Below are 15420 nucleotides of genomic sequence, written 5' to 3' on the forward strand. Positions count from 1 at the left end.
CCTTGATTGTCAAGGAAGGAAGGAAAGATAAGGAACAGAAGGCTGGGCAGCACTGGCTGCGGAGAGAGGATGTGCAGGAGAGAGGCAAAAGGTGAGAGTCAAGAGTCATGGAACTTAAGGTGAATTGTAACCAAGATAGAGATCAAGATGGAAGACTCCAGGCCTAGGTGCTCAAAAGCATTTGAGCAGAACATTTGAGGTGGATCCCATGTTTTAAGATAGTTAAATTAAATTAGTGGTTAGGAAATGACAAAATCAATTACAACCCCTTTTATTTTTTGAAACAAATTGGGCCATAGAAGGATACAACCTTGGTGGTTAAAATATATCTTAATTGTAAGCCTTCCTTTGAAAACTTTTAGTATCACAAACATTTAATGACACTAGATGTACTATCCACCAGACTTGATTTGTTCAAGTTATGATCAAATTGAATGTCATTTTCTTTGGTTTTGAAAAGAGAAGAATAAAACTAAAACACATGTAATGGTTGAATCCTGTTGTGGTTTTACCAGTATTAAATGTAGGCAACTACCAAATTTTGCTACAATGTCCACTACAGATAGCCCTCAATTAGCACTGCGGGCCAGTTAATGCAGCGCAGCTAACGCGTAGAGCCTGCTCTTTCTCCCTCACATTGAAATTTCTCTTTAAAATTTAGAACATTCTATAAACAAGCAGTTTTTAAAAGGGGATTCTTAACAAATGAACAGTTATTTTATGAGTACATTTAAAATAAACTGCCTTTTCCCCAGGGATAATAAAAAATTTTTTTCTATTGCGTGTTTTTGATGTAGACGCTGTAAGAATCTGTCCTCAGGTATGCCTAGGGAGGGGACTGGAGGGGCGGCCTTCTCCACATTCCCTTCCTCCGGTGAAGCAGTCTTTAGTTTTCTTTTAGCTCCCTGTTCTTAAGCAGCTTAAAGTCAACCACAGGAAAAGGTCACATTTGGTCACGCTGTTTGGAGGCCATTCCTTCAGAATGTTTCACTGTATTACAGGAACACTGGTATTGCGAATGGGAGATGCACATTGAAGGAGAAGCCTCTGCAGGGTTAAATTTTAGTTCTAAGGGACTTGGAATTCTCTGAACTCTACTTTTCACAACTTGCTATTGGGCAGATGGTTTCTGACGGGAATGGAGTCTGTGAAAAGGCTTAGTCAAATATAAAGCCTTCCTTCTGCCTGTGATGGGAGTGTTCTTCAGGGGCAACTTCAAACCTAGAAGGATGGCAGTCAGTGGTCCTGGTGTCAGCACTCCCGAGCTAAGTGCTGTTCCAACTCCTTCTCTGGTTGTAACTTCAGGAAGTTGGCTTGTCCTACATACTGCAATTCCGTCCTCCTGGCCTGCAGCCTTGTGGCATTTTAGAGTCTGTTTGTTCAAACTCTTTCCCTCAAGAAACAGAATAATTGATCGCAGATGACACCAGGACCAAAGCGGTTTCCAGGAACACTGCTTATTCGTAGAGACACTTGGGGGAACCAAGGCCTTGTCTTACCGGGGGCAGTGAACTTAGTTCAAGAAACCCGGGGTTTGCTCTGTTTTTCCCAGCCTGGCTTGAATTAAATGTCAAAGACATTTACTAAAATAATATAGGATACAAATTCTTGGGAGGGACTTGACTTGCAACCAACCTCTGGTGTCTTTCTGTTGCCTTTGGGCCTTGTTAGAACGAAGGATGTTTTTTAGTTCCTATACAAGCTGGAGAAGCAAACACACTTTAAAACACTCCAATGAAAGCACAGATCTTATGAAAGGGGCAATTATTTCAAGGTTGTTGACCTTCCAAGGATTGGGAAATGTTTGGCATCTTGTAAGTGTGCTTTGATACTAGAGGGCTGTTCTGGGAATGTCACCTTGTCATTTCTCTGTGGTTTGCTCTTCAATACACAATGACAACACATTGTCTAACATGTTACTTGGACCTGCCTAAGTGTGGCTTTCTCTTTGGGAAATAAATATATTCCAGGAAGGATATGTATGGTCTTAAATAACTTTGACACACATAGACTTTAATCTCTTCACATTGATAAATAATGCTTAGTCCAGCTAAGCTGGAAGAGCTCAGGAAAGTATATCATATACAAACAGGGACACCCGAAACCCTAAAGAGGTTAGATGCTCTCTCGCTGCTCAGCTAATGTTTGCGATGGATGAGAGCTGGGCTCACAGTCTGTTTGTCATTGTCAGTCTGTTTCCAGTTTGGAAGGCTTAATATTCATTGTGGAAATAGCTTAATATATAATTATAGCTAGACCCACTTTTACAGCTGTGGACAAATAGCTTATAGAACTGTAAAACTTGGCTGTCTCTCATTCACTTTCTTAATGTCACAATGGAGTGTTTAGCTCGTTACACAAGCGTGGGAACCATGTGTCTAAAGTGAAGGAGGAAGACCCGGTTTTAGTCTTCCTGCTGGGCTATCAGACCAAGCCAGCAGCAGCACTTGCTGGGTACACCCTGGTCTTCGCTGCTTGTTTGTGGTTCTGAGGTGGGAACCTGGGACATTGTGCAGCCTAGGTAAGCACTCTTGTCTCAGAGCCACAACCATAGCCACAGCTGCAGCCCCCACTCCTAGTTATTATGCCTATTCCTGAGTCAGGGGAAAAGAATTTCCCACTAACTCCACTTAGTTCATGTGTCATCTGTTTGACTTTCTTAGGAACCAAATTAATAAGACTCACTAACGAGAGAGAAGCATGGAGGTTTTAATTTATATGTAAATGGGGAACTTCACAATGGGGGTGAAGTCTGAAGAAATGACAAAATCAAGATGCTTTTATATTTTCTAGACAAAAAACATCTAATAAAATTGTGAGGCAATTTTAATACGTTTCTAGAGTAGGTCCCTTCTAAGAGATAAGGAAGAAGGGAGAAAAGCTAGAACAGAGTCACCTCACTGTTCACTAAGGATACAGCACACTTATGACCATGGCCAAGGCAACTCATGTGAAAGAAAGCATTTAATTGGGGGCTTGCTTACATTTAGAAGTTTAGCCCATTATCGTCATGGTGGGGCCCACGACAGCATGTAGGCTGATGCTGGAGCTGTAGCTGACGTCTACATCCTGATCTGTAGGCAGAGAGGGAGAAAGATTCTTGGCTCTTGAATGGGCTTTTAAAACCTCAAAGCCCACCCCTAGCGACACTCTTCCTCAAATAAGGCCACACCTCTTAATCTTTCTAATCTTACCAAATGGTGCCACTCCCTGGTGACTAAGCATTCAAATATTTGTACCTTTGGGAGCCATTCTTAGTCAAACCACCACATCCCCTCTCTGTATCCAGTGAAGTGCTTATGAAGGGAAAGACAGGATGGGTGACATGTGATCATAACGCCTTAAAGAGATCTGAGCCTGGAGTGCACGAGATGACCCTGCAGCCTGTTCTGAGATGAACGTTCTGAACTCACTCACATCCATGAACCACTTAGCTCAGTGGTGACTGTTCCAACTCCACCGAAAGAGTGGTTGAAAAACAATGCCAAAACTAGAGGAAGGAACCCAGAAAGTCATCATATCATTTAAAGTAATATTTAGCCCTTAAATGAACTAAAATAAAGGATTTTGCTTTTTTTTTCTTCCAGGCTCTTTACAGGTTTATGCATTCAAAGGTTAAAACCAAGCTAGAAGAGAAAGGTTTTTCTGTTTTATTTAAGAATTTGCCTAGATTTAAAAAGTAGATGGGACTGGAGAGGCAGCACAGGAGTTGAGAACCTAATACTCCTCCTGCAGAGGACCCTCCTTCGGTTTCCAGCCCCCATCGTTTGTCTCCTATTGTAATAAACAATGATCAGAAACAAGCTGGGGAGGAAAAGGTTTATTTCACCCCCCCCCCCCAACTGTTGCCTATTGTGGAGGGAAGTTAAGGCAGGAACTGAAGCAGAGGCCATGCAGAAATGTAGTCTCTTAGTTTTCTCTCCATGGCCTGCTCAGCCTGCTTTTTTATACAACTCAGGATCACTTCCTAAGATTGCTATCACCCAGTGTCCTAGGCCCCCCACCCATAGTATCCTAGGTCCTCCCACATCAACCATCAATCAAGAAAATGCCCCAAATCTGTAGGCTAAACATATGGATAAATTTTCTCAATTGAAGTTCTCTTTCTCCAGACGGCCTTGGCTCTGGGTCAAGAGGTCTGAAAAACAAAACAAAACAAAACCAAAAATCAAAAGCAACAGCAACAAAAACCCTGAAACCTTACCAACACACCAGTGCCTAACTTGGATATCACAGCTGCCTGTAACTCCAGCTCCAGGAGATCCAACTGACCACCACAGTCACCTACACTCATAGGCATGTACGCGTTCGTGCACGTACACACGCACCCCAAAAATAAATAAATCAAGTTATTTTTAAGTAAAACAATTTAAAAGTAGAATCAACATCCCTAAGACTTAAAATTCCATGTACTTTCTTCTCACTGTCTTTATTTTTATCAGTTGCATCGCTGAGTTTAATTGAAGCATTCGAGGGGTTCAGATTATACCATTTTGAACATACAATGTAACCTCTGGTGGGGTGAGTTTGAATTTATTTTTGCCATATCTCTTTAACTGATTATTTTTCAGCCACAGAGAAATACCTTTGTGGGTATGAACATGGGACAATTGTCGCTCTCAGACACATTTAGTGCCTACATGTTATATTTCCCCATATATGGCCTGGACTCGGTTCCACTATGCATAGTTTTAAACTTTATTCTCCTCCTGTGATTCCTTTGTAATAATAGCATGGCCTATTTATAAAACAGCTTAGCCAGTGTGTAACTGCAAGGAGTCTTGGTTAAATTTAATAGTCCATTGTGCGTGCTTATTTTAATAAGAAAATAGTTCTTAAAAGAAAGGATCCTTTGAATCCTTGAATTTAGGCCTGTCCTATCCACAGCCTATCCCTGTTTTATGCAATCCAGCCTTGTAGTCTTCAGACTTAACACATATTTATGCCTAAGGCAAACTTCAGAAAGATTATTTAAGGAAAGATAAAGTTAAAACCTTTCCTTTGAAATACTCTGATAATTAAAGCAAAAGTTGAGCCTGTAAAATCGTCTTTTTTTTTAAAAAAAAAGAAGTTTGATTCATGTTGGTGGCATTTTTACGTAATTATAAGAGAGAGATAGTTCAAGGGCAAAGTTGGGAGGGATGGGCATCAGAGGTCTGTGAGGTCTTACAAGGGGAGACGATATCCTCTTAAAGGGGACAAGAAAGTTAGGCCTTCCATAAGGATAAGGTCAGGGTATTATTTCTCTTCCTCAGGACTCGGGTGCCAATGTGAGCTCTATACACTTGGAGAGAGTGGGCTGAGGTGCAGTGCAGGGCTTCGGAAACCGTGGAGGAGATATCCAGCCTACACGTTATTCACAAGTTCAGTCAGCTACAGAGCCACATGGCAAATGGAAACTCGTTTTGCACACTGCATTTCAGGCAAACAGCAGGGTTTGTCCTTTATAAACAGAAAGCATACTGGGACATTTGGAGACTCAGGAGGGAAGAACAGGTTCCTACATTAAAGGTGTCTTAATGTCATTTTGTGAATATTAATTTCCTCTGTCCCGGTTTGTATTTAGGGTTGGTTGGGAGTTCATCCAAAAAGAAAGGTAACCATTCATTGTATATTGATATCCAATATATTGACATTATGATCCAAATAGAGTCTAAGGTGTCATAGAGTTCATGGTAGATGAAGATGCTGGCTAACAAACTGTGTGTGGCAGTGCATCCCTTTAGAGAAGGGGTTACAGATTACCAGTGAACTTGCTGGAGGAAACCTGCCTCTGCTTCTGTAAGGGTAACCAGTAATTAGCACCTCAATTAGCATAATCAAGAGAATCTCCCAAAGACACACTCACAGGCAACCTGAGCTACACAGTCCTACAGTGAGGGTCATTCTAGAATATATCAAGTTGACAGTTGAAACTCAAGGCCATAGCTTCCTTTTTCACCCTTAAGAAGGAAGCTTGAAAGACATGTTTAAAGGAATTTTACACAGTAACTAAGGGACCTCAGTGTCAATCGAAAGCAGCTGCCTATGCTCCGTCATCATGTCCCTGATTCCTCAGGTTGGGAAGATGCACATTATAGACAAATCTTGGTGACTTTCCTGCACTTTCGTCCCTGCTGCCCTTCAAGGGTTTCTCTCTCCTCTCAGCCTCCTTTTCTGTTAGGTAAAAACTCCATTAGCTGTTCTATCAGAATCTCCTGCCTAGCTGTGTATGCCTTGGGCGCCAGAGCCTCTTTCTCCAGGATTCTTATTTAGAAAAGGGCAGTGGACCTACAGTTATACATGGGTAAGAAGCTGCCAGTTGGTGGTTGCTATCTAGGTACCTGTGTTAGTTTCATGGAAGGAAAAGTTGGTTTTGATTCATGGTTTGGGGAAGTAAATCCGTGGTGGTGGGAAAGAAAGATTCTGTAAAGTTTATGGAAGAGGAATCATATGGCTGGGCTTCCTCATATCTCAGTAGACCTGGACGCAGCGAAAGGGTAATGTGTAGGACTTGCTCATTTTTCTCATTTTGGTCAGTCCAGCACCCAGCCTGTAGTGTTACCCATGGTCATGCTGAATCTTCCTTCCTCGGTTAAACCTCTCTGGAAACATCCTCAGAGACACCCCAAGATGTTTCCTAAGTGATTCCAAATCCCGTGACATTGACAGTGAGGTTTAACCATCCAGTACCCTCTTCTGAGAAGCCCTGATTTAAGGTCAGCTAACAGCGCCTGAGTCTTCTTTGGACTCCCCCACAGGCTCCTTGTTTAAATCCTCACTCAAATAGTGATATCCAGAACAAACAACTAGCAGCTTGGAGGGCTCTCCAGGGAGGACACTGAAGCTGAGGCAGATGTTAGCCAAAACTGCTTTTCTCACGATCTCCATCCTGATGTCCCCTATTTTTCCAAGCACAAGAGTTCCTTGAAATTCCTGGTTAAGCATACCTGGAACCACCATGTGGTAGCCCACTTCTTTAATTCTGGCACTCAGAGGCAGAGGCAGGTAGAGCTCTGTGAGTTCGAGGCCAGTTTGGTCTACATAGTGAGTTCCAGGAAAGCCAGGGCTACACAGAGAAACCATGTCTCAAAAACAAACAGCAGCAACAACAACAAAACAAAATGAAACAAACAAACCTGGAACCAAGAGCCAGAAGGGCTTTTGTATAATGTGTTTATACCCTCTTCCCCAAACTGAAGCTTTTCTATGCATGTGGGCATTTTGTTTCACTTTTTCCCAAACTTAGTAGGATGTCCAGCTGTGAGAGCAAGGTGGTCCGTGTTCTTTCTTCTCCCAGCTGTGTGTGGCTAACACCTACCCATAAGGGAGATTTATGGATGGTTTATATCCACCTTAGTTCCCCTGCTACACCTGAATATTTGAGCAAGTTCTTTTGATTTTGTTTTGTTTATTTGTTTGGTTTGGGGCTTATTGGGGAGGGGCTTGGTAGGAGCAGGAAGAATGTGAGGTTGGAGTCCTCTCTAAGCTAGAGGCAATGGTATGTGGATGTAGTCCGAAAGACTCAGGAGGCCAAGGCAGGAGGATGAATTGAGTCCAAGACTTCAGGGCCAGACTGGGCAACATGGTCAGACTCTGCCTCCAAAACAAACAGCAAACAACCCAATTACAACAGGTTCTTCACTGATTTACAAGTTCTTCAAGATTTACAAGTATCCAAGAGCCAGTTAATTTCATGTCTCAGGGCCACTGAGGTTAACAATTTTCATCCTAAGTACTAAGCCATAATAAATGCTGCCGGTGTTTACTGTACCCCACAGTCAGGAGGATGTATTTATTTCAGAAACAGAAGAGGTATCTTTACTCTGAGAAGTATTTACAATAGGTGGAAGCTCTATAAAAACAAATTGGTTATCAGTGAGTTAGAGGCCAGGTTTAATTATATCCTTCTTTCCTCCTCAGCTCCTCCTACACACATTCTCTTTCCTTCTTACATCTGGAGAGTCATGTGCCGTGTTCTGAGAACTGTGTCTCACTCTGGGAAGTGTGTTGTTAGATGGTTTTTGGTGTGTGAGCATCCTGTAGTGCACTCAGGCAAACCCACGTGGTTTAGGTCAGTCGCTCCACATGTTCTCTTGATGCAGTCCTGAGATGTGGCAGCCATGGGCTATACAAGGCACAGGTGAAGCCCAGCATAAACAGTAACTATTGTTGCTGATAGGAGTACACTGTCCCTCAAGAATTAAAAAGTATTGTTACTAAATACATACGATAGGAAAATTCTTCCTACTGTCATTGTCCACTTTTATGCAGTACAGATAATTTTATGTCTATACTTTTACATGACTGGCATTTCAGTAATTCTTTACTGAAATAACAAACTGAAGTAACTTAGTATCACCACAAATATATGAGCAATATGTGGTATTGTATTGATGTGGCGGCTTTATTCACACTAAGTTATATGAATTTTATAATTCTGTGACACTCTGATGGGACTGCCGTCTCTAATTGGCCCATCATGTTGTGTATGGCTATGTGTGAATATTCTGATTGTTCTTATATATTTCCTTGTATCATATTAAATATGAATTTCTTCATCTCCATTTCTGTCATTCATTACTGTAGGGGGATTTGTTTTTATGTAAATGGCAGTTTAATTTCTACAATACCAAAATACTGTTAAGCCGGAGATGGACCTAATATGCATTTAGGAGTGCACAGCTCAGAAGGCACTGTGTAGGAGTGCCGTGGGTGAGTTCTCCTGACCTCTACAGAGGGCCTTCTTCCTCACCACTGTGGTTCCCCATCATGAGCTGTGACCTGCATCTTCCCGGGGGACTGAGCTCTCAGGCAAGAAGTGATTAGCAGTGGATTATCAGACTGGAAACCCTCCGTCATGGACAACTACTTTAAGAGTTTCAGCCATTTAACCTGTTTAAGAGGATTCGGGAGGCCTAGATAAAACTTCGATGCCATGCGTGAGAAATGTTACAGTCAACCAACCAACATCCCAGCAGTCTGGGGAAATGAATCAGCTCCCTTTAGGGAACAGTTGCACTTTGTTGTATTCTGTTTTGAAAACTGATCATCTCAGACTAAATTATGTTTCTGGGCTCAGAGCACACTGCCCTAACACGTGGCACCTTGGCATACTATGTCTTGTAAGCTGAGGAAAACTACAGGAAGGTCAGTATCTGCTTTTCTCCTTTCTCTGTGGCGACCCTCATACCCAGGAACAAGGAAGGAAGACGCAGAGATGACAGGAAAAATGTGAAAAAACATGGTTTGATAACTTACTGAGATCGTACCCATTACTCAGCTATTATAATTGCTCATGACTGCCCACTTAGAATGAAACCTGTGTGTAAAACACAGTTTTCTCCCATTTCTATGGGTATTCCTTTCCATATCTTGTAAAACTTACTAAATACATTTATTATGCCTTGAATATAATCTGTCTTTTGCTGTAGGAGTGTCAGTTGTGAGCCTTATTTTGGGCCAGGAAAGTTATTCCTGTGTGCCCCTATATCATGGAGCAGCTATTCATTGTATTCAAATCAAGCTTGTTCTAAACTCTCCGTGTTTCCTGCTCACCGTGGAACGTCCCCATATAATGAACCTTATATTATGATCATGAAGTTCACATAATGCATGTGTAAAGACAGTTCTTTTAAATTATACATTCATCAGATTTTTAAATGATCACAAATCAAGTCCCATCCCCATGCACATATGGGCAGCACTAATTGGGTGATTAAAAAGACAGGGGGCATGGAAGGGACGTGGAGTTTGTGGAGAGGGGAAGCACTGAAGAAGATCTTTGAAGAGTTGGGGGAAATCAGGTAGATACGGTCATATCCTTGCATACATATGTGAAATTCTGAAAGAACATATTTTTTTTTCTGAAGTACAATATAGCTGTCTGAAATGTTACTGCAAGTTTCGTCACCGAAGAGCCCGTTGCTAGGTGCTGAATGATGATTACTCACAGCCAGTGTGTGAGAGCCTTCCCGTTGACAGTGAAGACTGTAAAGCCAGAAGAGGAAAGGAAACAGTTGACAGCTTTACTAGTCGTTTCTTAGTTTGTTCTTGCCAAGAACTCTGGTGGAAAATACAGACACTGTAAAAACAGATTTTTTTATGAAAAGAAATAATTTGTTAAATGTCATCTTTCTTTCAGTTTAGAGAATGTTTTTCCTTAAATATAAAATCTGTGTTGAATAGAATTTTCTGTATTTTAAAATAAAGGAAAGTATTTTTTAAATCACTAAAAACTTGATCACCATCTCTTTTACCTCATGTTTGTGTTTAGATGTATGTCTGTGTATACCATGTCGACTGCTTTACATCAGAAAGAGAGAGAGAGAGAGAGAGAGACAGAGACAGAGACAGAGACAGAGACAGAGACAGAACTTAAAGGCAGAAAGCCTTGTTTTTGCTTACACTTTCATTAAAACCTTTGAGTATTGCATCATTTGGCCAAAGGCTGTGAGTCTGTGAAGGGGCAGGACTTAGGGCAGTGAGCACCCTGTGGGGCAGAACAAAGAAGCGCAGAGAAACAGAGGAGTTCTCTAATAGAGCCCCTCCAAACCTAACAAGCCATGACCTGGGGAATCCATTCACCCCCTGAAGCTTAGGGACTGGACCTCCCACATACAAGCTTTTGAGAGACATTTAACATTTAAACTATACTAACAGGAAACAGTTTGGATCATGTTTGCTCTTTTATTTGCTTAACAACATGTTAGGCGCATTTATATTTGCTTGGCAAAAGCTGTGAATATTTTTAGGAAACCTTCTGCTTTGCCATTGTTAAGCAAACAACCATACTTTCCAGCCCTGTTTTTAATAGGCCCGAGAGTATCTAAATATGTAGTGTACTTAAGTGATTGGTTGGTTACGATTGTAGACAGCCAATATTGTTCTATCTTAAATGGCACAATAGTATCTTTGTCCAGAAGCTTTGCATGCATTGAGTTAGAAGAAATCCCGCTGGTCAAATTGCTACTCATTACTAGGGCCTTTCAAGGGCATAGGAATTAATTGCAAAATTCATTATCCCCAAGTATACAAGAATGCCCTTACCCTCACTTCTCAACACTATTGCCTATTTTCTTAGTCTTGCACTCCATGTGTGCTTTTTGAAAGGCTATTTAATGGCTTGATGAAGATGGAGGTATTTTTAGCAAATGGGGAAATTATCATTAATGATATGTCAGTGTCGAATTGGATTCCAGCTTGAAGTAAAGCCAGGCACTTGAGAGTTCAGGATGGCCCTAGTCTGTTTTAAAAACACAAGAGGTTATTATTTAAAGATTCAAGCAGCCAACTCATTTTTGGTCAGTGGAAATTCTGTGTCAACTTCTCATCTCTGAAAAATAATCTTAGGTATTTTTACCATGGATTTTAGTGGTTATTTGGGTCTGCTTCACTTTGTATGGGTAGGATGGGGATAGGGTTATTAATTCCCATGGAATGTCTTCATCACAAGGTTAAAGTTGAAAGATAATTGTTGCAGTTAGTAAAATTCCTATGTGCCGCATGGTGTATTTGAATGAAAATGGACATGACTGCTCCAAGATATGTTTGAGGAGAAGGTTTTTATTGCAACTATGAGTAAGGCCACAACCAGAGACATCTGGAATGGGGCAATGAGAGAGGATAGTGGGTGCTGGGAGGTGGGGTGGACAGGAAGGAAAGAGAGGACCGAGAGGGAGAGAACCAAGAGAGCACATCGTCAAATTGGCAGGGTTATTATAGGAAAGAGAAGCTGGGAGAAGGGAAGCGAAGCCTCTGGAATGCAGGGGTTTAAGGTAGGGGACATGGGTTGTAGAAATGTTGAGGAGAGCAGAGAATTAATTGCCTTGTGTACTGAGTGAGTCTGGCATCCAGCATGCAGTTGGGTTTGCTAGTAGACACCCCAGTTTCTTTGGGACCTTGCAGTATTGTTGTCCATTGAAAACTGGATGTTGACGAGTCAAAGCACCGCGTACTACTGTTTTGTTCACAAAGAGAAGACACAAAACAACAACGGTTTTGGCTGGCTTGGGGGAAGTCATGGGGCTCATTTCAAATTTCTATTTATTGTTTCAATACCAAGCTGTTGCGATACCATGGACCCTAGAAACACTCCAAGTAACATCAACAGAGGTGTTGCCTGTGCTCGTCACTCGCTGCATCCCCAGTCCTGTCACAACTTGATAGACCTGTTGGAAACCCTGTGCAGCTTCCGGAAGCCAGGGCATGTGTTTCTAGACCACTGTAAAGAGTGGCTAAAGATGGGTAGCTGAAAGCAGCAGAAATTTTTCTCCTACAGAAGTTTGAAGTGAAGGTGTCCTCAGGGCCACATTTCCCCAGGCTGTAGGGAGAATCCATTCCTGGCCTCTTTCACCTTCTGGTGTCCTCCAACACTCATTGACTCGTGTGTACATTGCTCTAGTCTCTGCTTTCTTGGCCACATGGTTTCTTTTTTTGTCTCTGCCTAATGTTCCTCTTATAATGGCTCTTTTGATATAGATCTCACAAGAATGATGCAGAACTAGCTTCCCATCTCAAGATGCTTTTAGCCCTGTAAGGTAACGTTCATAGCACCTAATATGTGAGCGTGCTTGGGGGGGTCGTTAGGTAGCCCACTGTGCCAGCCATGTACCTGGAATAAACCTGATTTTATATCCTGTCCTTTGTCCATCCTATACCTAAAACTGAGTCATGTGCCCAATAACAAATATATTTGCCAAAGTTTTGATCAGAACTACCCTAGGACTTTGGAGTGAGAGAGCAGTGTTTTGTAGTTAATCCTGCCAGACTTGAGGTAGCAGTATCAATGCCAAATGCATGATGCACTCCATAAAGAATGAAGAGTGGTTTATCCTCAGATAATATAAGTGACTTCAACCTTTCCCTAGAAATGTGGACTCTATTTGCCATGAATGGCATCCCCCGACCCTCAAAGTGGTTGTATGAACTCCAGTGGACACAGAACAAAAGACAATCATAAATCAATGTATTTACGAAATACATTGGTGGAGGCCGCAGCTGGGTAGGTTACAGCAAAGTAAGAAAAATACTGCTAAAGGGTTCAGATGCTTTCTGATTGCATTCTCAGCTTTAGAGCTGGTGAAAGCCAATAGTCTGCAGACAGTAGCTCTCATAGTCAGAGGATGTTAGGTCAGATCAAGAGTTGGATGACAATTGGCCGTCAACATCAACATGGCTTTGCACCTGCAGCATTCTGACACCATCAGGAAGTCCTGATCAGTCTGTCAGTCTGCAGAATCTTCAACATAGCTATGGATTTTTCCAGAGAACAATAGGTGACAGCAGTCTGGCGAGCCTTGAAGATGACGTTATGTCCAAGGGACACATTTTAAAATCACATTGTAAGCTTAGCAATGCAGCAGGTTTAAGAAAAGATGCTGGACAGAGTAAGACAAACAAACAAGCAACTGTCTTCCTCAGTTTACAGAGCTGTGCTATATGATGTCAGGCCATCGTCACGGCCGCTGTGCATGCCCTTGAATCTGGCCTCTGAGCAATCTCTCTTGGGTCCTCTGTGCTCTTGTATGAGCTGTCAGTTTCTCGTTCTGTTCTCGAGAAGGAGTTTTCTGCCATCCCATCTCGGACTCCCCTCCTAGCCTGTTCCGTCTTAGCTCTCTGAAGTCTTGGGAGATTGTCCTCAGTTGCCTGTGTAAAATAATCTGTTCAATTGTGTAAGAACGCAGACAATGGGCCCATGCAAAGCCCACTGGCTTCCTTCCAGGAGCTGCTCCACTGTTTACACCAGAAAGGGTGCCTCATTGTGTCAGCTCTGTGATGGTCATTCCCTTGAAAGCCCCACCCTTCTCAGGTGCTTCCTTTCCTTTGGGGCCTGTGCAGTGAGGTAATGTCTTTCTAGCAGAATGGAGGATGAGGAGGTAGTTAAACCTTCTGGTTCTTGGAGGACTTCCAAGCCAAGCTGAGAGTTTGCATGGAAGAACTTTTGCCACAAACTGGAATCGTTTAGCTGGGGGATTTGAGGTGGTTGCAAAAGGGGAGGAATGGATAGTCCCTTCCCCATCTCTTCAAAAGGTAGCTATTTCTCGTTTGGGATTTTTCTGCAGGCAGTTAGATTGTTAGACATACCTTGGTTTGCTTCTTATTTTAAACATCAATTGCCTGGGTCAACACCTTCTAGTGCGAGGTCATCGTTTTTATTGTCTCATCTGTGTAAAATAAACTGGCTGTTGCTCCTATTATCAAATCCTAAGAAGTATTTCAGAGAATGGTATCCCCCACAGTTTAAAATCAAGCAAATCTGGGGTACTTTACTGCCATTTTCCCCAAATACCTCTTTCCTTGGTCTGATCCCTAGACCTCTGCAAAAATTAAACCAGAAATGGCGTCTACCAGTATGGCTGTTGTTCTCCCTTGAAAGCAGAGCCAGAAGCCAGCATCCTCTGGTCCCGTGTTTCCTCAGCTACCCCAGTCCCTAGAGGCCTTCATGTAATGAGGCCATAGGATGAAATGAGAACTTCAGTGGGAAGTAAACATCGCAATACTGAGAATAGTAGAGAAGGCAGAGACTCCATCCCTTTCTGGGTGCTTATGTCTGGGTTCTTGTGTCGACCCTGGGAGGATCAGAGATAACCCAGTAAAAACAAAGGTAAACTTGCAAAGGGTAGTTGGCCTGAGTTAGAATGTCCTAGAGCACATGAAACTCTACAGGGAATCCCTTGCTTCTTTCTGTACATTCTGGCCAGTCCCCAAAGCTACTTGTTCTATGTTGTATCCTTTTGAGTTTCTTCCAGCCCCCCTCCTTTTCTTCCCTTTTCTCCATAGGAAAGGTCTTTCATGGTTGCCCTGGATGGCCTTGAACTCCTGACTCAGCTGTTCAAGTAGTTGGAATTCTAAGTGTGTGCCGCTGTTTCTGCCTCTCCATTACTTTTCCTTAAAAAGTTAATTTGTCTCTTTGTGTTTATAGGGGTTGAACCCAGGGCCTCACACAGGTTAAGCACACAAGTCTACTGAGTTACACCCCACCTTCACTATACTGCTTTTTTTTTTTTTAAAAAAAAAAGTCTATCATGCTGACAGTGGCTTCCTGTGTATGGTTTCTGAGGTGATCCATAGGACCATTTCTCTATGCAGATTTCACAGGATGTAAAGTGTTTCTTCACATTTAGAGACAAGGAGGAGGAATGTTAGGATCAGATAATAGGAGGGCATCTGGAGGAAGATAACATGTGGACCTTTACCACACATTTAAAGGAAAAAAAGTCAAAATGTCTGAGCTTTGACAAGCCCTTGCGCTTTAATATTGTACACTAATGAGACTTTTGTTCTTCCTCAGGTCTTGAATACCAGCATGGCCAAACCTTATGAATTTAACTGGCAGAAGGAAGTGCCGTCCTTCTTGCAAGAAGGGGCAGTTTTTGACCGATACGAAGAGGTAACAAAGTGCTGTTATTTTTCGCCCCCTTCTCAAAACAGTCTAATAAT

At 42.2% G+C, this 15420-nt stretch overlaps 1 protein-coding gene across 10 annotated transcripts in view; it reads left to right on the forward strand.

Moving 5' to 3' along the window:
• The window catches only part of Plcb4 (phospholipase C beta 4), a 358529-nt gene that overhangs the window by 207741 nt on the left and 135368 nt on the right, over positions 1 to 15420 (forward strand). For all 10 annotated transcript variants that reach the window (XM_075962284.1, XM_075962287.1, XM_075962283.1 and 7 more), the window contains one exon: positions 15272 to 15370. In XM_075962284.1, coding sequence (XP_075818399.1) covers positions 15287 to 15370 — 84 coding nt within the window. In that variant the 5' untranslated portion in view covers positions 15272 to 15286. The remainder of the gene's footprint in view (positions 1 to 15271; positions 15371 to 15420) is intronic.

Source organism: Microtus pennsylvanicus, chromosome 2, assembly GCF_037038515.1.
Source record: "Microtus pennsylvanicus isolate mMicPen1 chromosome 2, mMicPen1.hap1, whole genome shotgun sequence".
NCBI classification, from domain to species: Eukaryota; Metazoa; Chordata; class Mammalia; order Rodentia; family Cricetidae; genus Microtus; species Microtus pennsylvanicus.